The 24,327-nt window shown below is 44.8% G+C and overlaps 1 protein-coding gene across 4 annotated transcripts in view; it reads right to left on the bottom strand.

Moving 5' to 3' along the window:
* Positions 1-24,327, bottom strand: part of LOC138624407 (thyroid hormone receptor alpha-B) — a 152,339-nt gene that overhangs the window by 5,168 nt on the left and 122,844 nt on the right. For 3 of the 4 annotated variants that reach the window (XM_069704599.1, XM_069704598.1, XM_069704600.1), the window contains 5 exons: positions 17,682-18,107; positions 8,381-8,442; positions 5,843-5,943; positions 5,102-5,249; positions 4,653-4,858 (listed from right to left, as the gene is read on the bottom strand). In XM_069704599.1, coding sequence (XP_069560700.1) covers positions 4,653-4,858; positions 5,102-5,249; positions 5,843-5,943; positions 8,381-8,442; positions 17,682-17,737 — 573 coding nt within the window. In that variant the 5' untranslated portion in view covers positions 17,738-18,107. Of the gene's footprint in view, positions 1-4,652; positions 4,859-5,101; positions 5,250-5,842; positions 5,944-8,380; positions 8,443-12,911; positions 13,055-17,681; positions 18,108-24,327 lie in introns of those variants that run through there. The other variant, XM_069704601.1, reaches the window with a different exon arrangement.

The following is a 24,327-nucleotide window of genomic DNA, read 5'->3' as shown; positions in this document are numbered from 1 at the left end:
TTTACGTAAGTCAATACGTTACGTTATGTACAGAACCTATTTACGTTACTGTAAAGATATCGATTTTTGCTTTCTCTCGGACCCAACCTCCGGTCTCCCAGGTGAAAGTCCTGGGACTCTTTTTACAGAATAATGTTGCCCCAAAGAAATGGGGGACATTTCAAAAATAGCTTCTACGGCTTAAAGTGTTGCTTGTATCTTTAGCTTTGATTCTTCTACAGATTAGTCATACACAGTATCAATAGCCTGAGTGTCTGCTGAGCTTTTATCAGATGCATCGCGTGTCTGTTTGTGTTCGTAAACATCTTGAGGTCTGTGGAAGCTTCATTCGGGCTTTCTTGTGGACTAATGGGATTTTCCTGCACCTGTCTTGGTTTGCTCATTAACTAAATGACCATCTGGGTGACAGCGAGGAGGAAAAGCATCTGGTTAAACCCCGCAGATCTGGAGAAGGATTACATGTTTGCTGTTGAACAAAGAAGTTGGTTAAGATCTCCTCACAGAAAATATCGCATGTCGAAAAGAAAACGGCCCAAAAGAAGCACAAGACACTTGAACATGAACCAACGCAGGGAATTGGCAAAAAGAGAAAGGTGGAGGGGAAACGCTTCACTGCAGTCTCATCATTTATGTAGGAAGCTTCAACTGCTGACCTTTTATCAGATGCATTAGTTCTGGAAAGTTTGTTCCTGCAGAGCTGGAGAACATAAATTAGTTCCACACATTATTTTGTTTTTTAAAAGCTGAAAAAAAAAAGGATGCTTTCACCTACGTGCTACGAAATATACATTTGGCTCATTCTTAATGAGATTAAAATACATTTCAAACACATCTCGTTTGTTATTAAGGCGTTTTTGAAGAGTCGTGAGTTATTGATCGATTGCAGAGACTCAGAAGATGCTTTGCAAGGACATACTTGACTTTCCCAATGATATAGACACCTGACCATTATTCTGGTTTTTTTTTCAAATCTTTTGATGCGACTATGTTCAAGTACTCTGGAGTGTACGATGAGCTGCCCTACAAGATAATAAGGTCGCCTCGCGAGTGAAAAACTGCAGGTACGTAGTTCAAAAACAGCGTTCAACCAAAACCAGATGTCCACCGAGTCTGGATCGCTCCTTCACTGAGTTCCTGATAAGCCGAGGGGGAACATTTTAAGAAAGCCCTATTTGATCCATCCTGTTTGGCTGATGCTGCTGAGGCCCACAGCTTCAAGGTCGCGAGTTCAGGACCGATCGAAAAGAGGAGATTTGCGTGAGTTGGAGGGCTGCCAGTAGGATTTATGCATCACTCGCCCTGGAAAACGGAAAAAAAAACCAACAACCTGACCTTTACTCGCACGGTAGTAAGAAACTCTTGGATGGTTACTTTGGCATCCTGCGTATTAGTGAATACGAATGAGCAATTCTGCATTCATGCTTGACAGTTTGTATGATTGCGTGTATTGTAGTTCTGTCACAAAGAAACACATGTCTGACATATTTTACATACTTTCATGTCGACATGGATTGAACTGATTCTTCTTGCTAATGGACACCGTCTGTGTGCGGCACTTATATTCCGCGAAATGGATTCCAGACCGCGATCATTCAGACGTTATTACATTCACAGACACATGCAGACAAACCCGTCCGTGCATTTTATGAGCATTATGTTTCGCAATCCTGTTTGTGATTGCTTTTTTATTTATTTATTATTATTTCATACGAATGACACGCGGGACGCCATCTGCCACCAGGTTGTTGCGTCAAAAAGGGCAAGAATTTGTAATATATTTTCAATAGAAATGTCTGTCACTTCATTAGGACGCCTACGACCTCCTGACAGACGTACACGCACGCACGCACGCACGCACGCACGCACGCACGCACGCACACACACACACACACACACGCACACACACACACAACACAGCTGCTGCACACATCCGAACTGGATCTGCTCTGGTGAAAAGCTTGCTTCCAGATGCCCGACCTCCGACAGAGAGAGAAAGAACACGGTGTGACTGCTGGTCAGATCTCCGTGTTAACATGCAGGTCTGATAGCAGCCGGCGGGACGCATGAGTGAAGCGCGTTCAGTTGTTTGTTCGAGGTTGGTTTCCTCGCACTAATAAAAACATCTGGAACACAATAATTCAGGAATCAATATTATCCTTTAAATTGCTGCCGAGCAGGTGGTTTCCTTCACAGGTCGTTCTAACCTGAGTACTTCCAGAATATGTCACGAGACAAAAACAAACACGATTTTATTTCCCACTAAATAGTCCACTATATAGTGCATCAGTCATCTTGTGACATTCAATTTTATTCACTATATACAATTAGATCTGGTTCTGAATAGATCGAACAACATGCAGCAGAGGTTAAGCTCCGCCCCGCATGCGTGTGACGCGCAGAGATCAGAGGACGTAAACTGTGCAACCTGCAACGCGCCTGCAAAACGCTGCAGACTCTCAAGAAACGGGTGCTCATAAAGTAGGTCAATAACATAATCGATAGCTGATATCTAAATGCGTTTGGATCAAAGTGTCGGTAAAGATGCTCCTTACGTTTGAAGGACTGTATTCACATCTTCTCATGGAGTCCCAGTAGTTTTATTTGTTAATCACAAAGTGGTTCGCTCGTGAGTTTCTTTTCCGTTAGCAACCTTTATCTGTACGTATTTTATATTTACCGACATACACGTACAGCTGAATTTCTTTTTCCTCTCTGCAGCGTTCACTCTGACCTAAAAGGAGCTCATTCGGGTGCATTATTTATCCGAGCCGTCCTTCAGTGGGTAGGCATCGTTTGCGTGCCAAAGTACGGCGTATGAGAAGCCGTGTCACTGCTGCTGTTTTATAGCAGCAGTCCCCATCGGGCTGAAGAGGCTCACGCTGGTTGGCTTAGCATGCAAATTAAGATATTCAGGGTTGAGTGACTGCAGCCTCCAGAGCCCTGTTAGTGGTTGAAGCCTGTGTGAAATGAAACTGTTAATCCTCTCAGATGAACCGAGCTCAGGGCCGTACAGCGTGCTAATCACTCTTTAAAAATCGGTTTGTTGCGAGCTCTTTCCTACAGCGGGACCTGCTCCGATTAAACGTGTGGAGAAATTTCTTAACCCCTTCATTTAACCACAACCTTCCACCTACTCACCGGTCGCCTTGATCCTCAGAGAAGTCTTGATTCACGAGGAAGTGGAAAATAATTTCACTGCAACATCAATGATAAACACGCTTCGAATGTATCGTCCCCTTTAAGGAAATTCTCACACTTTTCCACCGCTGGAAGTTTTCTCAGCTATGTAATGCACATGTGGTACCCTTCCCTTCCCACCCGGCCATTTCCCTCCACAGTACATGAACCACAAATGCTTGCAAACTCTCTCCAGATGAACGGCCACCTATTCTCCATCAGACCGCTGCTCAAGAGCTGCAAACATGTCTGCTCGGACCACTCGGCGACCAGTGGGGGTGATTAAGTGCGATGCTGTTGACCTCAAAGGCGGCACCAATAGTTTCAAAACTCGAAGCCCATTTCGATGCAACAACATCCACACTATTCAGTATGCCAGAAAAAGATTCAGGATGACAAAAGTACCAGGATGTACCACTACATCCGGCTCGTATTTTGCAGTCTGCAGGCCAGCCTGCTACTCCGGCTGTTCTGACCCACAATCCCTTGTGTGGCGATCCCTCACACCTCCTTCTAACAGATGTTTTTTATTAAATTCAGTTCCTTGTTTTGGCCTCGATCTCCGGTATACATCTATTATAAAATTGTTAACAAGTGCTCAAAACCTGCGTCAGCATCTCAGATAATCCGGGGCCAAAACATGCGGTCTTGTGTGTGTGTGTGTGTGTGTGTGTGTGTGTGTGTGTGTGTGTGTGTGTGTGTGTGTGTGTGTGTGTGTGTGTGTGTGTGTGTGTGTGTGTGTGTGGCAGGGGAAGCTTGATACAAGACAGGGACACCCTGACAACCCCGTCCAGGATGAATCAGAGCACCAGCGCAGCAGGAGCACGCTGAGTGAGCAGCGGGTGGTCGGAGAAGGAGGGGGAGAGGAGGGGAGGGAGAGGGAGAGGAGGGGAGGGGGGGGGGGGGTGTCAGGAACTCTCCCTGCAAGATGCAGACGAGCGCTCGTGACGGAGGATTTGCCTCAGCTGAGATAAGGAGGGAGCTTACGGAGAGCAGATGGGCGAAATAGAAGGAGAAAGCAAGGTGAGACACCGCGGGACAGGGGGGACAGGAGACAACGAAACGAAGACGGGGGGGGACGATAACAGTGAAAATAGAGAGTTGAGGTGTAAATGAAAAACTATGAAGGGAATTAGGTCTGGTTTAAGAGCCCAGGAGGATTAGGAGAGAGAGGGAGAGAGCGAGCGGCGGAATAAAGACACAGGCTGAGAAAAAAAAAGACAGCAGGGAATACGGCCACGAGTGGAGGGACGGAGCTCACCCAGATAAAACGTCAGCGTGCATCTTCGTTTGAAACACTCGAGGGGCACGAGAGAATTTAAGAGCGTGAAATTACTCGAAACAAGGACACGCAGACGTAGATTTAATGTGCTTCACGTTGGACGCGACTTCGGTAGCTCGCTTCAATCTTATGCTAATTAAAGACTAATAATACTAAATTAGTACCAAAACACTAAAAATATTCGTCCTCTTACCAGGAATTTGCGCTTCTGTTTCCACAGTGCGCCCTGAGCGTTGGTGTGTCGATGGGCCTCCGTCACCATGCGGATCAGGTCCCACTCGGCCCCGTCGGGCTCTGGACGGGTCTGGAGGGTTTTCACCATCTCCTCCTTCTTGCGTCGCTCCCTGTTCTCCTCGATCAGACGGCGTTTAGCCACCCGCTTCGAGTCATCCAGCACCACTGGGAGGAGGGAGGGAGGAGGAGGAGGAGGAGGAGGAAAACGAAGAGAGGGCCGAAGAAAAGAAGACGAAAAAAAAAAGGAGGTTTACGATTAGTTTGAGTTTCTATGAAAACCTGTTTTATCTCCCCAGAATTGCTACTATTCCTTCAAAAGATAGTACAGATAGTTTATATTTTCTCGTTCCTCTGTGTGTGTGTGAGCTCGTTTGCCTTCGTGTTTCGGTATGTAAGTACATCACTCACAGTCCATGGCCATGCCCACTGCGATGCACTTCTTGAAGCGGCACAGCTGACACTGGTTGCGGGTGATCTTGTCGATGATGCAGCAGCCATCGTACTTACAGGAGTAGGCGGGGTGGAGGTTCTTTTGAATGGTCCTACGAAAGAAACCCTGCGAGCAGACGGGGAACGGGAGAGACGTGAGTGGACGTCACGGTCGGAGAGACGTTTGGAGACAAAAGAGGGAAATATGGAGGAAGACGAGGAGGCTAAAAGACAGCTGTTGTGTGCCTGACTTTCTACCAAAAGTGAGGAACTTTGAATAAACCTCAACAAAACGTATAATTGCTGGAAGGTAACAGGTGTATTATGACCGTGAGTATTATTAGATTAAAAGTATTATCTTATTAAGTGAAGATACCTGCAAATAACCATGAATCATTTCGCATAAATCAGATGTGTGCACATAAAAATGCACATTTTTGTATGGCCTTTGAATGTGTGCGGATGTACAGAGTGTGTGTGTGTGTGTGTGTGTGTGTGTGTGTGTGTGTGTGTGTGTGTGTGTGTGTGTGTGTGTGTGTGTGTGTGTGTGTGTGTGTGTGAGAGTGTGTGCACGACTGTGTGTGTCGAAGCGGTTGACCTCAGAGGCCTCATAAATTTTTGTGGCACATATCGTGGATTATGAACCTGGTGTGTGTGTGTGTGTGTGTGTGTGTGTGTGTGTGTGTGTGTGTGTGTGTGTGTGTGCGTGTGTGTGTGTACCTTGCAGCCCTCGCAGGTAATGCAGCGGTAGTGGTAACCTGTGGCCTTGTCGCCACACACCACACATGGCTCATCCTTTTCGAGGTAGCTGGGGATGTACCCTGGAGGAGGGACGAGCAGAGGAGGAAGGTCGTTAAGGACGCGGCAGACAAACCTTCACATAAGAGCGGTAAACAACAACAACAACAACAACAACAACGTGAAGATCATCCACCTCGTTGGCCAACACGGCACACTCCGATGAGTGTAAACCTCTAAAGTAAAGAGATAACAAAAAAAAAAAACATGAATAGGAACTCGGGGGCGAGTCGCTTGTCTTCAGCTCAGCTCATCCGAAGATAAATAAAGGAGAGCGACTTCCAGCTCCCCCTTAATTATGTCCTTCCAATTATTAGACCACCCATTTGTAATTACCTCCCTAATTGACAGGCCTGTTAATAGACCGGCGAACACCGGAGAGGTCTTGAAGAGGTTTATTACATAAGTTAGGTCGGTAAACTTTGGCAGAAGTCAAACATTTTTTGGCCCGTTGAGGACGATAAAGTAAAATCTTCACTTCTGCGGTGTTAACGTGCAGGAACCCAAATCTGTGAGGTCACACCGACACAAGCACCTTCAAACCAAACTGAATCTGGAACAGTTATCGTAAGGCAGGTAACTCGTATAAACCGCATCGCCGGCTGCTCTAACTTAACAACATTTGGATCGCGCTCCCTCCGTAACCTTTCTCTTCCTGCAGTGCTTCCTCTGCTGTAAAACTCAGGGAACAGAACAATTTGTTCTTTTTCCATTTTGCCTGCAAAGACTGGCGAGGCTGTGAGGGTGTGAGTGGCGAAACACAGGAAGTAGCAGATTTCCAGGCCTTTGGTGTGATGTATGGCAAAAGAAGCTGCGAGAGGAGAGAGGAGAGAGGAGAGAGGAGAGAGGAGAGAGGAGAGAGAGAGAGGAGAGGGAGGAGAAGGTGCGCCGCAAAGTCACAAATTGGGCATTTAAGTTCTCCGAAGATCGTTAGAAGAACTGACTGGGCGAGGGAAAAAAAAAAAAACCCAGTGTGAAAGAGAATTGTTGCTCTTTTAAATGGTGGTCACACTAAATACAGATTTGATTGCGTTGGCGGCGGCGGCAGCAGCAGGCGGCTCCCCGAGCCACTCTGCTGTGGATTTGTTGGGAAGCCGAGCCCAAAATCAATACCGCTGCAGCTCTTTGACTGCGGCTACCCGCCCCCTCCCATAACGAGCCCTGCAACACCTCCACAAACACAACCCACGGGCGGCCTCATCAAAATATATATATATATATTTTTTACAACTTTCCCAACATTACATCTGCCATCTGCTTTTATCGGAGCGTGCGGATTAGCGCGGTATGAACCGGGTCCCCGAAGGAGGCTCAGGGTTTGTCTCTCTGAGGTCGTTACATGACAACAGCTCAGCGAGGTGATATTCGAGACTGTAAACACAGAGGACGTTAGGGGACGACACGAACCACACACGGAAGCCGGAGTCGAAACGGAAGCAGCGGCACAAAATCGAGCACGACGACCGCTGCTTTGTTTTCACGTCTATAAAAAGGGTTAAATACATGTCGAGTCTGATGTGTTTAATGTTCATAAAGCTGGGAAGTGGGAAAGTTCTCCTTTCTGGGATATCCTCTGGGATAGTCCCAGTTCGACTGAGTTTATTTTCCCACTCGGAGGATGAATCTTTCATTTCACTCCTTCTTTAGTCTGATCTTCACAGTTAAATGGTTTCCCGGTTAAAGGTCGCTAACTCTATGAAAATAAAATAATAACCTTGTGGGGAAAGAAAACCAAAACAATAAACTAAACCACTGGTTTGTCGATACATCACATCTAATCATTTGCCGCGTTTAAACTTTATAAAGTTGTTCATTAACTTCCTGTTGCTCCACCGATCGACTCGCTGTATGAAATCAACGCATATGTTCGGACCTGAAAGCGCTCTTCGAATGACATCCACCGTCTGGGTGAGGGTCCACCCTCCCACAGGGAAAACGCAGACACATGACGGTGTATATAATTCAATCGCAGACAGCCGTGCCCCAGAGACAGAAAGCAGCGTCATACTTTCCCCGGCGCAAATGAACCGCGGCAGGTAGAATATGGAGACTCCGGCGGCGAGGCGGCCAAATAAACCTGCTGAGAGGACAAACATGTGGAAAGGATTTGGCTTTGGGAGATAATTCTATTAAATCAACTATCCTGTGGACTTCAATTTTCATGTCCATCTCCCCCAATCTCTCCGTCTTCCCTCCTTTAGCTTGCTCCTCTCAGCTCGGGGGATTTGGAGAAACCTTGAACCGCGTATCGCTCGGCGGCTCGCCTTTAGCAGACTGAGAGGCTTTCTTACAAAGAATCAAAAAATATATCAGACGTCCCTCGACTGAAAAGCCATTTTTAAAATAAACGGTTACCTACATTTGAAGAGTATTCAGTGTAGACGTGAGTTTCTGAGGAGCCTTCAAATTCACGCTTCAGATCATTTGTCTTCATTAAAACCTCGTTCATGAGACACTCACCAGTCATACTCTTCACCGAACATTGGCTGTTCTTCCTCTTCCTCTTCGGGCCATTGAGCCACCTGAGACGGAAAAAAGTGAGAGGAAAGAAAAAGAAAGAGAAATCAGTTTCCTGCAAATATACTGCACCTTTCTGTATATATGTGCAGAACTGGGAAAAATAAAAAACACATGTTAAGGGATACTAAACACACCACAATCTGGACTGGATCAGCCAGATCATATGTGGAGGAGGTCTGGCTCACAATCGTATGGCAGCAGCCTGGTCGTTTAAGAACTTGCAAGGTCACCTAATTCTGTGTCTTCCTGCCATCTCAAATTACACAGCAAAATGGCTACATGTGCTTTTTCTGCAAAGGGAACATAAACAGACCTCATAGAACAGGATTACCTGCCTCAACCTGGTGTACAAGTCTGTCCGCTTCAAAATCAAGTTAACTCTCAAACCCTTCTTCTCCGTTGAAATGCACAGACGAAGATCCCCCTCCTTTAATATAAAGGCTAATATTTAAAAAAAACTGAGTGTTATAAATTTTAATGATTGAGGACTGGGATAGTCTAGATTGTTCTGAAAAAAAAACCAAGATATAGCGTGAGTGGCTAGCACCGATAATAACAGATATGAGTGAAGCTGGTGAAATGAACCTGAAAATTGGCGAAGGTTCAAAGAGGAAGCTTCTTAATACAAAATGTCAGTAAAGGCTAGATTAAATACCGTTTCCCCAAAGTAAAGGCAGCATGTTACTGGCAGTGAGACCGTACGTAAACAAAAGATGGAGCAGTTATGTAATGCATCAGTGCAATTCAGACCACGCCATACAAGGATACGAAAAGCATACTTTTAGAAACTTTTCTGTATTTGTGTAAACCTTGCGCAGCCAAACATCTGCTACTCGGATCAGGTACAGGGATGATTCGCCTGCACACATTTTCATTTCCAACACAGCTCTTTGGACCAAAAGTGAAGTCATAAAGTATATGTCAGAGGAAGAAAAAAAGAAAAGGAAAAGGGGGGAACTTTTTCTTGCAACAAGTGATTGCATTTTGGCAGTAAAATAGCTTGACGGCGCTCCCAAACTCCAAAATCCAAACAGTGGGACACAAAAAAAAAAAAAAAAAAAAAAAAAATCACTTTGTGGGGAAATACAATTAAAACCTCCAAAAAAAAAAAAAAAAAACAGTCCAATTAGAAGAGTACACACGGGAAAACCTCAGAATAACAGAGGCAAGACAGAGACTGCAGCTCTGCATGTATCAAATATACCCGGAGCAACACGCATTCACAACAAGGACACAGCAGGAGACACACACACACACACACACACACACACACACACACACACACACACACACACACACACACACACACACACACACACACACACACACACACACACACACACACACCTGCAGCCACACTGACACAGTATGAAAGGCATGTAAAGTAGAGATGGGAAACTGGCTGCTCAGAGGGGGGAAATATGAAAGCATCAGTAGAGGAGGAGGGAGAGCGTCGGTGGAGGAGGAGGTGGGTGGGGGTGGTAGTAGTGGTGGTGGTGGTGGGGGGGGGAAAGTAGAGTATGGGACAGAGGCAGTGAGTGCTCCTCGTGAGTGTTGGATGAGGTTGGAGTCCCAGGAGCCCTGCTCTCTGCTCTCAGACAGCCTCCAGCCTCCCCCCCACCCACCCCTCCCACACCACCCGCCCTTCAACACTGGCTCCAGGAGAGGGAGCAGGACTCCATTAGCACCGTGCAATAAGACGCAGTGCACGGGGCCTTTAGGTTACATCTGTGTTCGTTGTCCTGCTCCTTCTGAACGTACGTACTGCACCTCTTTGTCCAGTCAAAGTTTTTTTTTATTTTTGGGAGATTTTGACCGTGATGCTTTGACAGTCAAGATTTTGGGTTATGTGCACGAATAAAGGCTGATATCACCGTCGCCATCTTTCTAGTTCGGAGCCAGATGTGACCATATTTGGACGAGCTGGGGAGGAGCGAGTGGTGGATCTGACAATGCCCCGCCCTTCGATACCGGACACCTGACAGGCCTGTCAATCAAACAGACAAGCACCCACAAATATAAAAAAATTTCAGAGCAGGAAGCTACGTCCCCTTTTTTCTATACAGTTATGGTCCCAACTAGGACCGGATATCATTAAATATTTTGTGATACCGGTAGTGGACCTCACCCTATCTTTGGACAGATCATTTTGATACACACAAAGAAAAAGATTTCCCTTATATATACTGTCCAAAGATGCAATAACATACACATATATTATATATATATATATATAATATTGCTACAGGCTACTTTATTTCCACTGAGCTCTGCGTAGCGGGACAACAGTGTCCTTCGACACAAATATTTTCCTTTTTTCAGCGTGACCTCACTACACACTTAAAAGCAAGAGTAGGTACAGTGAGTATTTAGTAAAGAGATGGAACACAGTAATGGATTTGTTCCTTTTTAGTGCTTGATTTCTTTCTTTAAATCATGAGATTTCAAAATAAAAGCACTTATTTTTGCTCCACTTATTACTTTCATATATCAGGATACTGTGTGGAGTATTTCTGGTTCACACAGAGACACAAGAGAAAAGACTTCTTCCAAAGTATGGGCTCCAGTCCAGCTACTCAGTGTGTGAAAACATATTCTCCTTCTGCAACTTTATAATACACAGATTATATGCAAAGTGACTACAAATGGTCAAAAGGTCAAATAAACAACATTCAACTTCTTCCGTCCCTCCTTCCAAATGAACCACAGTTTTGTATTCTTCTCCTCTCTGATGAGCCAGCATTTTTTTTTTATATTCCAGTCCGGTAACACTGTTTGCCCCCCTGGGAAACAGAACCATACACAGTATTTGCCTGTTAAATTGCTCTAATTGAGCATAAATGCTAACTCAAACTGCCCTTCACATTTTACCTTGGCTTTAATTATAGCAGCGCCTTGTTCTCAGCTATGGTTCCCTTTGCCCTTTTCAGAATACACCGGATGGATTAACAGAGCATTAAATTAAGCTCTTAAACAGCCTATTGAGTCAAAGCTTCATTTATCATGCTCTGCCGCGGTTCGTAGCGCCTCATTAAGACTCTTTTCTGTGGATATAATGTTGTCCTGTGATGGTGATGTAGGAGCAGACGGCAGGAGGAGTCGGGATGCTCACCTGTGAAGCAACACATGTTGTCTCGCGGCGGCAGCACATGTTGCAATGTGCATATTTCACAATGCAATAAGTTATTTCAGATAAATAAAACAAGCCGTGGTTGACAGATGTTTTTCATTTACTCTGTGGGCAGAACTGACAGTAAGAGTGTCAGTGAGCTGTCGGCGGGTAACAAAAAAAGAATTAGAGCTGGCACAGCTGGAGAAAGATGAAGTGGGGTTTTTCACTGTCTGCCACTCAAAGGTAAACATCTCTCTCTCTGCTGACTGCTCACTGCACATCACTCCGTAGAGCCGCTGCAGGCGACAAGCATCGGATTGTCAGCCGTGTGACAGCTCGGTCGTCAGTGCGGCTGCATGTTGGCGCAGATGGAAACACCGGCTCAACAGAAAAACAACAGATCGTCTCTAGTCAGGTGTCTGTCACTCCTGCAGCGACTGTGTCTTCTCCGCATCCCAACAACAGGTCTTAACCTGAAGAAGCCACAACTTTGGTTTTCCAGCATCTGAGCCAGCACACCTCATGTTGTTAATGCACACATTTCATACATGATGGCACGACAGCGCAGCGATGACACGGTTATGACACGATAATACGAAATCTCCTGCCCAGTGAGCTGCTCCGGCTCTAACCCTCTCTCAGAGACCTGATCGACTCCCAAAAATAGCACCCGTAAAACTATATCAGCAACCTTGCAGCTAAAAAAAAAAGAAAGAAGAGGCTTAGCAGTCTTGGCAGCGCTTTAGAAGTGTTTTGCATTGCTTCAAGAACTGTCATTGAGGAGGGTGGAGAGAAATAGGGACAAGTAGTTATGTAAAAACAAACTAAATTAAAATTTAACCACAGAACAATACCAATGAACTTCTTCTCAAACGTGCTGATTTGTAGCAGTGCTGAAAACAAAGCAGGAAGATCTGAAACTGTACCCAGCAGCAGGTGAGCCTGTGGCCACTTAGCACATACAAGTCCGACTGCTCCTGATTATAAACAATATGCATAATTGACTATTTTTGATGGAGTTTTGCAGGTCGAGGCACGACCCCGTTCGCCGCCGAGTTCTCGGCTGCGACGCGCTCGTCAAGAGACGCAGATCGCAGCACACCTCTGAATATGCAGCGTCCCTGCACAACGCGCCCCTCGGCAACCTGAGCCAACCGAGCACAAACATGCACACACTGTACTTTCTCCACAGCACGGACCGTATCAAACTTCTCGAGCGGCCCGGGGTGGGGGGGGGTAGGGGGGCACGTACGGCTCTTTTTTTTTTTTTTTTTTTTTTCTTTGCTCAAACGAGCTCCCGAAAAACAAAACCGCAACAGAGGAATCATCAACGAGACCAACGAACTTACAGCAACTGACCTGATGATGCAGTGGGACTGTAAAATATGCATGGCACCGGCGGTTCTGGTCAAAGTTGCAGCTGTAGCTGGTGCGTAGCCCTCATGTATCGACCCCCTGTCTATCTGTGTTTGTCACCCTCCTACACTCTGATGTCTCCACCGCTTGTGCTATGTTTAGTCTGCTGACCCAGTCACAAATACACTCTGCCTCTCCCTCCCTCCCTCCCTCCCTCTCTCTTTTTCCTTGACTCTGCTGCCGGTACCACCCAGCCGTCCCCGGCTTGGATCGCAGCCAGCTCCTCCGCCTGTGACTTTGACAGCAACTGGGAAGCGCCTCCAACAGGTAGTGCTGCTCTGTCAAGTAACCGAGCACTCTTCGGAGATCATATGGAGATACTGCAGGTTTCATTAAGGCTCCGAACACATGTCTGCAAAAACAGAGAACATGTCCTGACAGATACTCGAATTCCTTACAGTTGAAGGGTTATTTTGCATCCCAACCAACCACCTCGATATACTTTTAGCTTGGAGAATTAAAATTCAACTCATTTCGAGCGCCAAATCACAACACAGTAAAGTCCTTACAACAGACTTTACAGCATTAAACAGAGGAACCCAACAATTCTGCAATTCCCATGTAAGGTAGGAGGGAAAAAAAAAGTCCACTTTAAAGGAGAAAAAACTCTGACAGATGGAAGGAGAAACTCCTTTTTAACAGAAGACAGAAGCAGGCCCAGAGGTGGGCGCCTATACATTTAATTCTCTAGATTTGATGTCCATGGAAGGAACATGTCCCCCAGTACACCCAGTGTGGCGACATAATGTTGTTTGGACAACAACGAAGCCTTATGGCACGCAGGAATACTACCATACATGACATGAAGCCTCTTGGACAGATGGAGCAATGTAAAGAAACTTGGAGCAGTGCACAAAACTATATCCACAACAGCGCCTGAATGAGGCCCCTGTCCTATGTTTAGAGTACTACAGTCACCTATTGTTGTGCCCACATGATGCAGGCCTACAGCTGGGTCTGTGCTGTCCTACGCATCCAGCGCTAATGAACACTTTGTTCTCTCATGTGTCCCGCCGCTGTCTAAATTACAGGCTGAGCTGGAAGAAGCATGTCGAATGCCACAGAGTGAAATCAAGACAACTCCCTCTGTCTAAACACGTAAATATACACTAACCCCTCCAGAACCGATAATAAACAGGGCTCTAAATGCTCAAACATACACTGCAGGGTGCAGCGTGTACTCCAGTGCTACATTTAGCATGCTTTTGGCTGAGTTTGGTTTACATCTGTGTGCATATGGTGATTATGTTTCATGTAAAAAAAAAATCTTGTTCTGAGCAAATATAATAAACAACTTAAAAAAAAAAAAGTTACTGTGAAAAAGCTGCAGTTGAAATAACAACTTCTAGTCTGTAAAAATGAAAGTTCATTCAGCCAATTTCACACAAAAAAAAAAGAAAAAAAAGAGTCAAGCTTTGCAAATAAACTAAAAATACCTTCTTTGACAGCGTGTTCTGTCCTTTAAATTGCTGCATCTGAAGTTGCAGAACGAGATCTCAGGATTGTCCTCTTCTAAAATCGAATCATGACGCACTGATGAACGTGATGATTTTGCAGCTTTTTAAAAAAATTTTTTATTCTGGCTTGAAAATGTCACATTGCATGAGAACTCCTACTTTACAAAGCAAAGACCGATAATCAGACGATCAATTAGTGTGATCAACGCAGGCGGTGACCGACCGACCGATTCACCCCCGATTAACCCATCTCTGTGTCTGCAGACGGCTGCTTTCTTCTCACATTACTGGTAATTCTGAAATTCATTTTTTGGTTTCAGGGCTTTTAAACAGGGTAGATCGCCATGGTAACAAGCGTTGCAGTGGTCTCAGGCAGGTGAGGATGAGGTCAAAAAAGCATAAACGAATCCTCTCCAAGGAGGATTTAAACAGACACAACTGATTCAGAAATCACTGCCGAGCTCCATCAACACAACCCGGACACAGTTTATTGATTATTATTTTATTGCTCTCTCCCTCAGAAACTCCAAACTCTTACTTTTTATGATGTTAGTATTTTTCAAAAATATGTGTTTTTATTTTTAAGACAGACACAAAAGAAGGAATTCAAGAGTTACTTTAAAGTTAATTCACAGGTACATTTTTACTTGTCAATGTTCAGATCTTTAAATTTCTCACCTGCAGAGGTAGATTTTCGATAACGATATGTGGTACAAAATCATGGAATACATTTTGTGTCTATTTACATAGAGCAATTTTCTTGCCGAGAGGCAACAGGTCTAACCACTGCACCTCCAATCTTTCCAGGAGATGATCTGCATTGTGACAAATCTTTGGCTCACTGCAACCTATAACTCCACCGTCCACAAATATTCATTCGAATGCGACCAAAATTGCCGCAGACATTCTTTGGATCGTAGATATACGTGTTTTCAAGGGGGTCTGCAGTAATATTAAATATCTTCCTGTAATGTGTAGCGGATGCAAAACTTTTTCAATTTCTCCAAAAGTTTCAACTTCACTAAAAGTTGAATCACCATCAACAAATGGAATCTGAACCATTAATAGCAACCTTGGTGAAGTTGAATCTTTTACCTGTTGAGTTAACCAGACTGTCGGCTGAGTCACATATCACATATCATGTGCTTGCAGTTTTTAATTCTCATATTATTTCTATATGTAAAAATATGTGTTTTCTATAACTTTGTGAACTTTTAACATGATTAAATTTCGGGTTTATATTCTCAACATCTAAATCCTGAACCAAACAAAGGTCTGCTGAAGTTATAAGTTGCTAAATCCATACGGTTCAGATCCAGTAAGCTGCTCTCCAAGTGTGTAAAGATATAAATATTTCCCTTTCATGCGAAGACGGGTCTCACCTTATTTATCCTTACATGTGTAAATGAGAGTATGTCAGCTTAATGTTCCTCTCTCGGGATGCACAAATAAGGTTTGTGCGCGTTCCCCGGCGCGGATTCAAGCAGCACAACAGTTTATACTTGAAATTCAGACAGTGAAGCTGCTATTTAACCGAGAACTGAGATGTTCTGGAGGATCTGGAGGGACGACAAACCACACATAACGATGGTGCAAGCCTTCGCTGCTGTCAATGCAACACAGTGCAAGCAGTGTTGCATCAGCAGTGCTGACATGTAAGGAGAAGTGATGCAAAGCAGAAGATCCAACATGATGTGAAGCACATTATGCGTCTCGATGTGGCGGAGAGTCGGAGAGTCGGAGTGGCTCGAACGTTTGATTATCAGGCATATCAATGGATCTTCGGCACGTGGGAGCAGGGTGTACTGTTCCCTGTGTGCATGCTGGTAACCATAGCATCGCTTTAAAGAGCCCGGAGGAGGTTCAAAACAACAGGCTGACAGTATGCAGGAGGGGAGGTGGGGGAAGGAGGGGGGGGGAGTTAATAAAACCCGCTGTCATGCCGGACACATCGCTGATATCCACTCTATCTAGCAATCACTCCCGAAAGCCCGACAGATGAATCCTCTCGGTACAGAAACACAGAATTCCTGCAAACAAGCAGGTCAAATGAAGCCCAAAAAAACAACAACAACAAAAAAGTCTGGTGCCTTCACCCCCCTACTTCCCCCCTCCAGCAGCAGAGCTGTTAATCTCCTGACAGGTGTCCACATTAGTTGAGGACTCTATCTCGGCTTCACGATGCTGCGTTACAGGCGATGCAGCCCGACCCTCCACACGCCGGAGAAAAACACGACCTCATATTGTTATTTTTATCACATAAATCTAACGGTGAGGACGGGGGAAAACAAAAAATGGATTGAAGAGAAGAAAAAAGTTCAGGAGTTAAATTTACATGTTAATGAGTTTGTGTCCTCAGCAGTTCCAGGCATATATTAAATAGTATGTTCTGCTTTAAATGCACCTCCCTTATTCCCAGACAAAACTTAATAATGCACCTGTTTAATCTAAAAGACATAATTCAACCCAAAGTGATCACAGCGGTCTGTGAATGAAGAACTTCATTCTCACAGCGCCAAGCAGACCGATACGGAGCGATAACCCTTCCCTTCACCTAGAGGCCTCCTTCACCCAGAGGCCTCCTTCACCCGGAGTCCTCCTTCACCCAGAGGCCTCCTTCACCCAGAGGCCTCCTTCACCCAGAGGCCCACTTCCTCTGAACACGATGAGAACGGCTCCATTCCACTAATATTATGTTTTCATTAATGAGAAGGGGGCTTAAACAGTGCCGTGTTTGTTTGCGTTCAGGCCAGCCTGACTGGCTCTGTTTCTCAAGAACCGGGAGCGAGGGCAGGAATGTCGGGCTCAGAGGCAGCTATAAGCTACAAGCTCTCTGAAAACAATTCAAACGAGGGTGGTGTGTGTGTGTGTGAGAGGGGGGGGGGGGTAGTCATGTTATTTAGCTCATTTGGAGGGAAAAAAAAATGGCCTGCAGACGTAAAAACAGAAAGCGACCATGAGAAAGATGCAGGGCAATAAAAAACAGACTGAAAAATAAAGATTCCCCCTTTTTGGGTGTCCTCAGAAAACCTGAAACCAGAAACCATGACGCCGTTACTCAGTGACAGGAAGCCTTGCCCACTTCAGTTAACACCGGGAGAGACGGGGTAAGGGAGGACAGGATGAAAAGGAAGGAGGTTTGGTATGACTAATAACTCCATTAAAAAAAAAAAAAAAAAAAAAGGTTTTGAATACAAATCAGTGCCCAAGAAAGGACAACAATGTTTGAAATATTATAAAAAAAAGTGGGACTCACTGTTTCTCTTCTCCCTCTGATGGGTTAGAGTCCTGCTCCTTGGGCATGTGTTCCATTCACCTTAATTCCATCCAGCAGCCAATCATGAGAGACTGAGGCAAGCCCCACCCTCGGATGCACGCTTGTCATTCGCCGGTTGGAAGGGGGTCAGTCAGGCTAACATGACAGGGTCCCGCCCCTGGGGGTTCCTGGGAGCGGGAGGGGGGCGAGGGGAAGGGAGTGGGAAGGGGGCGGGAGGGGTCTCCGAAAAAAAAAAAAAAAGGAGTCGACCCCCCTTAGTGAGGTTGAGTGCGTTGTAGCTCGGCGTGAAGCTGCAGGACACGGAAGAGGTGGGAGGCTCGGCGGGGGTCAGATGAGCCGGCCCCGAGGCCAGGGCTGGAGGTAGATGTCGGTCTCAGGGATACGGAGGGAGGAGCGGGGTCCAGTCTGGAAGAGGACAGAGGACACAGTCGGGTTTATACGGTAACGAGAGCTGAAACAACACGCTTATCAGCAGATTTGTGAATTTTGTGTAGTCACTGGTCAACAATGTGTGTTTGCACGGTTTCTTCTTCTGGTTTGATGGACAGCTGAAAGTCTCGGAGTTTAAGTCTGTCAGACAAAACAAGCGGTGGATCTGACTCGATCTGATTGGAAACCTGACGGTACTACGTCCCGCCCATCGATAGCTGTAACCTGACGGCACCACGGGCCTGTCAATCAAACAGACACGCCCCCCAAAAACACGGCTTTTGGAAGCTTATTTTCTAATGAATGAGGGATTATTTTCAGATGGACCTCCAGAAAACTAATAAGAAGGAGTGACTTTAGCTAACAACACCGAGATAACTGATGCACACATTTTATTCACTTTATATTCAATGAGAGAAGTTGAATGGGAGTCTATGGAGCCGGAGGCTTTTTGAAGCCGACCTCTGGTGGCACTCGGTGGTATTGCAGCTTCAGGCGCTTCCCCATCGGCCTCCTTTTTCAGACCCGGAAGCTACGAACGCTTTTATATCCAGTCTGTGAATCAGACCTCAAAACCCGAGACCCAAAACTTCATCCAAGATGCGACATGTTGCTTTGAAGTGAAATGAACTTCTACCCAACGAGCTTTAAATTATCCCGTCATTCACCCCCTTCAAACACACACACACACACACACACACACACACACACACACACACACACACACACACACACACACACACACACACACACACACACACACACACACACACACACACAGTTAATACTGGATCCGGCGGTCCGAAGGTTAAAGACTCTCACCTTTGACCTCCACTGCTACAACCGACTAATTCCTGGAAAAAAACAAAAACAAAAAAAAAAACACTCGTCACCTTTCGCACGGGTTTAAGTAGTTTTTAAGACGAGGAGCTGAATCTGTGCGTGTTTGCATGCGTAAGTGCTCAGAGGGTCTTAATCCATTAGCCCCTGCCTCCCCCTCCTCCGATGTCCAGGGAAGGCTTTATTCTCTCCTCCGCTAATCCTCCGGTTCAATGCCTTTCTAATCTGGAACAGTGGGATACGGTGCTATGAGAATACCCTCCAACAGGATTGATATTACCATTGCTCTTGTTGCTAATAGAGAGATTATGCCGTGTTGTTTCAAAACAACCTCTCTTCAGAGGCAAATGAGCCGTTCATCACCAAATATGTTATTCTGCACAGACTCATTCTGAACCTTTAATCCGCCGCTGAAAAACATCACGCCACGTAATGAAGCAGATTAAACAAGACTGAACGGGTAATGTGAGATTATGACTTCGAATCTGGCGTTTAGTGTGAAATTAATGCCGAAGTAATAACTCAGTCAATCAATTAGTCGCGTACAGAAAAAAAAATTAAATCTCCTGGTTTTGGTTTGTAAGATTGGGGATTTTTTTTTTTTTTTTTTTTTTACTGTGTAATTTATTAAAAAATATTAACATTGGTCAAATATACTTTTTTAAAAGGCATCACCTTAATTTCATACAAATCTTTTAGTACAAATGAAAAGGAACAAAAAAAAAAGATCTATTACATTATCGATCATATATTTATGGTAAAAAATGACTTCGGACTGACTGAACGCATTTTTGTTTTCTTTAATTAAGTCTTTAATGACTGAACTTGTGAAGAAATGGCACAAAATTTGGTGCATTTGCAGAATAATTGCGGAAAAATATACACGCAAAGTTTAAAACATGGTGCAACTTTCGCTGAGTTAAAAACGTCTATCATGTATTTATGACTAATGACAGATATTAAGAGAAGAATTGTAGACACTATCTGAGGAAGGTGAGCGCACTCAAACCACTACCAGCCACTTGTTCCTTCATGATACAAAGAGCTGCATGCAGAGAAATAAAATTACAGATTTTCCTGAATGTTGCAACTTCAGTATCAGCTAATTACCATCTCAAGAACTGCATGAACCTCCACTTACGCAACTGCAAAACCATTCCCATTCACTATGTTTTCTATTGAAAAGAAAGTAACCACAACACACAGCAAACCCTGTTCCTCAAGTCTGCACTCGAACACTCGCAACAACCCGCTGACAGCGACCAACAAGAGTCCGAGCTGTCTGCCAGTCCGACGCTGGCAGGGCTGAATGGAGCCGTAACAACATAAACCCTGGAGGCCTATACCGACTAATGGAGTGTGCTTTATCAAAGCGCTTCTCTCTATCACCATCAACTGTCGCTACGAGTGCCACTAGCTCCAGTTTGTGTTTGTAGCACACACAATTAGTTGTTTATCGCGCTGGGACAATGAAGGAAGCGGAGAAAACGGGGCCCATTGTTTGATTAGCGACTGAAAATTGCACCCGAGCGGCAGGAAATAAGCGAACAAAATGGCCTCGATGCGTTTCGGAGGAACTGTAGGTAGCTGTAGGGAGGAAAAACAACAAACATCTGAGGGTTTCGGCTCTTCGAATTATTTTGTCCAAATCCAGAAAAGAGGCAGGCTGTAAGGAAACGTGAAGGACAGCGATACCGCAAGGTGTATTTTCACGGACGAGTTTCAAGCTGAGTGTTTCTACGGGAGCAGCTTACTGAACTCTGCACAATCAGCTATTGTTGTCCAGCACCATCTGGAGCACATCAAAGCCCCGCGTGGTTTCTACTTTTTTTTTTTTTTTTTTTTTTAGCTCGCAGTTCACATCAGGGCCGGTCGATACGAGACAGAATCAAATATCGCAATACGTTGGACCGAGCGCCCAGAATTTGATATTGCGTCAATACTGCCAATGACTACCGGGGGGCTTTCACCAAATATTTACACAATGAGATTTTTGATAAATAATCATCAGTAATACGTATATAATGACAAAGCGGGAAAAGAGAAATAACAGAACAGCTCGGGGAGTCTGATAAGTTCAGAAAAACAAGGTTTTTAACCCTTTAAACCTGAGGAGAACCTTCACTTTTAAAGCTAATATCGTGGTCATTACAGAGGCTAACCATTCATGCTGTATCTTCTTTTTTTCAGAACAATCTTGGCTATCCAGATCTTTCATCGTTTAATTTGATACTACCAAGAGATTGTGTATGTTAGCCTTTATATCTCGGAAAGAATCCTCCCGCTCCACAAGGTATATATATATCCTTCCCCTCTTTCATCTCAAGTAGCGTGTCCTTGTATGTTCTCGCGCCACCCCGGGACGTTATGCTTATACAGTATTAATATCCCATATATTCAAGGTCAGGGCATGAAAATGCAGTTCGTCATGCGGTGCGGGGGTCAGAAAGGAGTGCGTGGCGTACTTAAAAAGCCGAGGAGAGACGCAGCAGTGAAAGAGAGTGGGAGCGATAAGGAGGGAAAGGGATGAAAGAAGGAAAATAAGATTGGGATAATATATACATATAGAGAGCATTGTGGAGGCTCGGAGGTTAAGTTGATGAAAGGTGTGGGGGGAGGGGGGGGACTTGATTTAGATCTCTGTTGGTATGAAGACCAAGTAAATGCACTTTATCAGAGCTGGACGAGGATAAAAGGAAGATGTGGGGCGTGTCGGGAGGAAAATCCAGCTGCTTTAAAGCACCGATGTACATGAAAACATGCACAAATACCTCCGACTTTAAATGTAGAAATCAGATACAGATGTATAATAAAACTATCTGTGACCTATGTGCATCAACAGCAATAATATGTGATTTGTGAGTATCATTCCCCTCACTCCACAGAGGATGAACTTTTGCACTATGGACCTGTATTTGCACTACGTTGTACATGTACTGTATATATTGCAGTTAAGCGTCACTGTGGTTGTTGTCTGTTTTTATTGTCTGTTTACTTGCTTTATCTTTGTATTTTACACACCGTGGGACTGTGAGAAGCAATATTTCGATCTCTCCGTATGTCTTGCACATATGGTGGATTGACAATACAGTTGACTTTGATTCTGGGATTGCATTAGCGGGGATATTGTGTAATAAATGATAAATGATAAATAATAATTGTGTTATAAATGCTTTGAGTAGAAGGGGTTCTTAATTAATCTTTCAATGTCAGCCATATTTAAGTTTGTATTTTGCCTTTATCTTTATTTTGCCTATCCACCCTCCACCTGTAACACACTCTATAGCTTTCAAATGATGTTTATTGATTTACCAACAGAGATTTAAGCTTTGAAGCTCCGACGGTGGCAGAAGTGTCCGACTGAAGCAGCGTATTTAGCCGAGTTTCATTGTAGTGAAAGAAAACATTTATAACGTCCTCAGGAGTCGCAACAACAGACGCATTAAGATCACTGCACGCAATAAATTAGGAGTTCATAACCAAATATTGATGCGATGACATTTCATTTTCTGTGGGAATATTTTCACGCACACCGCAGCTCACGTGTCTCAGCCGCATGCATCCTCTTCCTTTCCTCAGAAATGTTTTAATTGGACCAGCAAAAAAAAAGAAGCTGCCATTTCCCCCTCAAACAGGCTTCACCTTTAATTGCATGCTTTAAAAAATGCATCAAAAGAATAACTTGTTGATGCCTGGAGAAGCAGAGAATAAATTAAACATGACCTGCTCTCTTTCTCCTGTTTCAGGCCAAAGAGCAACGAGATCAATGTGAGCGTTCTTCAAAACCAGCAGAGAGAACAAAAGGTGGGTGGTGTTGATGATGATGATGATGATGATGATGGAGCCGGGAGAAATTGTTAGGTTCAGGGATGTTTGGGTTTTAATAGAGAGAAATCAATCGAAAGGATTATGAAAGAAGCGGGGAAGTGAAATAATGATACTTCAGGTACGTTTCATCAGAAGAGAGTAAAGTACGTCTCTGATAGTCTGCGAGCTGCAGTCGGAGATCTGACGGAGGACTTTCACATGCCGACAACGTCTCCGCTCATCACCGTACCGAACGCTCCCGTTCCCGACATGTAAACCGTGTCGCCGTCAAATATAGCCGAAGGAAATCACAAATGAGAAACTTTACTGGAGCATGACGACGTGGACGTGTCATTTAAAAAAAAAGTCTTGGAGTGCATTCACATCTGCCCCATCAGAAAAGAGCCTCAAAGCCACAGTTTGGACCAAAGCACCAAAATTTAGTCCAATCAAAAGAGGTGGTCTCGGCTGGGACTCAAACTCAAGCAGAGTTCGGCCCGTTTGCAGTGAAAACATTTTTTTTTTGTGGACATTTTGGACTTTTAGACCAACTACAGGAAGTTGAAGGAGGCTAACGTCAGCCATTAAACAACAGAAGAAGAAATAGAGGTAGACGTCAGACGTACACTTGTGGAACAGCAACACGAACATCCAGACCTTCAGGTGCAAAGACGCCCGTAGCCTCTTTGACTAATGAACAGACTGGTGGACTTTAAGGATTAAGTCCACACGAGACCGTCGGCGGCGCTACACGCTTCAGGCTTTAATTTAAGAAAAAAATACAACAATAATTACGTTAAAATAACCCCCATAAATCCACGTTTCACTTCTTTTCCCCACAGATGCAGCAGGTAGAACGTAAACCTCAGTGTTTTGTGTGATGACCGATGATGATGATGATGATGATGATGATGATGATAGTGGACGCTCGACCGCAGAAAGCAAATTTCGGCTCCTCCTGAGAAGAACCCTTGGACCGGGAGGTCAGCGCTCCCCCCCCCCCAAGTCCCGGGGGTGGCCCGGGCAATTAGCGGTTAAGTAATGGAGGGTGGGAGAGGAGGATAAGGGGGGATGGGTGTGTGTGTGTGTGTGTGTGTGTGGGGGGGGGGGGTTGTTGTTGATGTGGCGCACGTAGGTCTGGACACAGAGGAAATGGCGGTGGGAGCAAGTTCAGGAGGGTGTTAGTACAAGACCAGCCAAAGGGGCGGAGGTCGTGTTTCAATCTCTTCGGGCTAATTACTGAATTACTGTCGGGGAATTATTAATAGGTGCTAATAGGTCATGGAAAAACTGTGCAGCCATATTTTTTTATTTTATTTTTTATTTTTTATTAACATGACCTTGTGGGATTTTTTTGCACAAACACAGACGTCTACATACATAGAAAAAACCTTTAATGTTTAACTTGTGTCTACACGAGCGAAGGAGGGAGGGGGAGATGGGGGGGGGGGGGTTGTCAGATAAATATGCAAACTACTCTGAAACTGCACACATTCCTGTATTTACCAGGCTGGAAGCGATAACGCTCGAATCGCCCGATGTGGGAAGC

The sequence above is a fragment of the Brachyistius frenatus genome, unplaced genomic scaffold (assembly GCF_029030835.1).
Source record: "Brachyistius frenatus isolate BFR_SWC_R1_liver_20210118 unplaced genomic scaffold, ASM2903083v1 Contig_51, whole genome shotgun sequence".
Taxonomy (NCBI): Eukaryota; Metazoa; Chordata; class Actinopteri; family Embiotocidae; genus Brachyistius; species Brachyistius frenatus.
The sequence above is the reverse complement of the archived record's forward strand: the minus strand, read 5'-3'. Positions and strand labels throughout refer to the sequence as shown.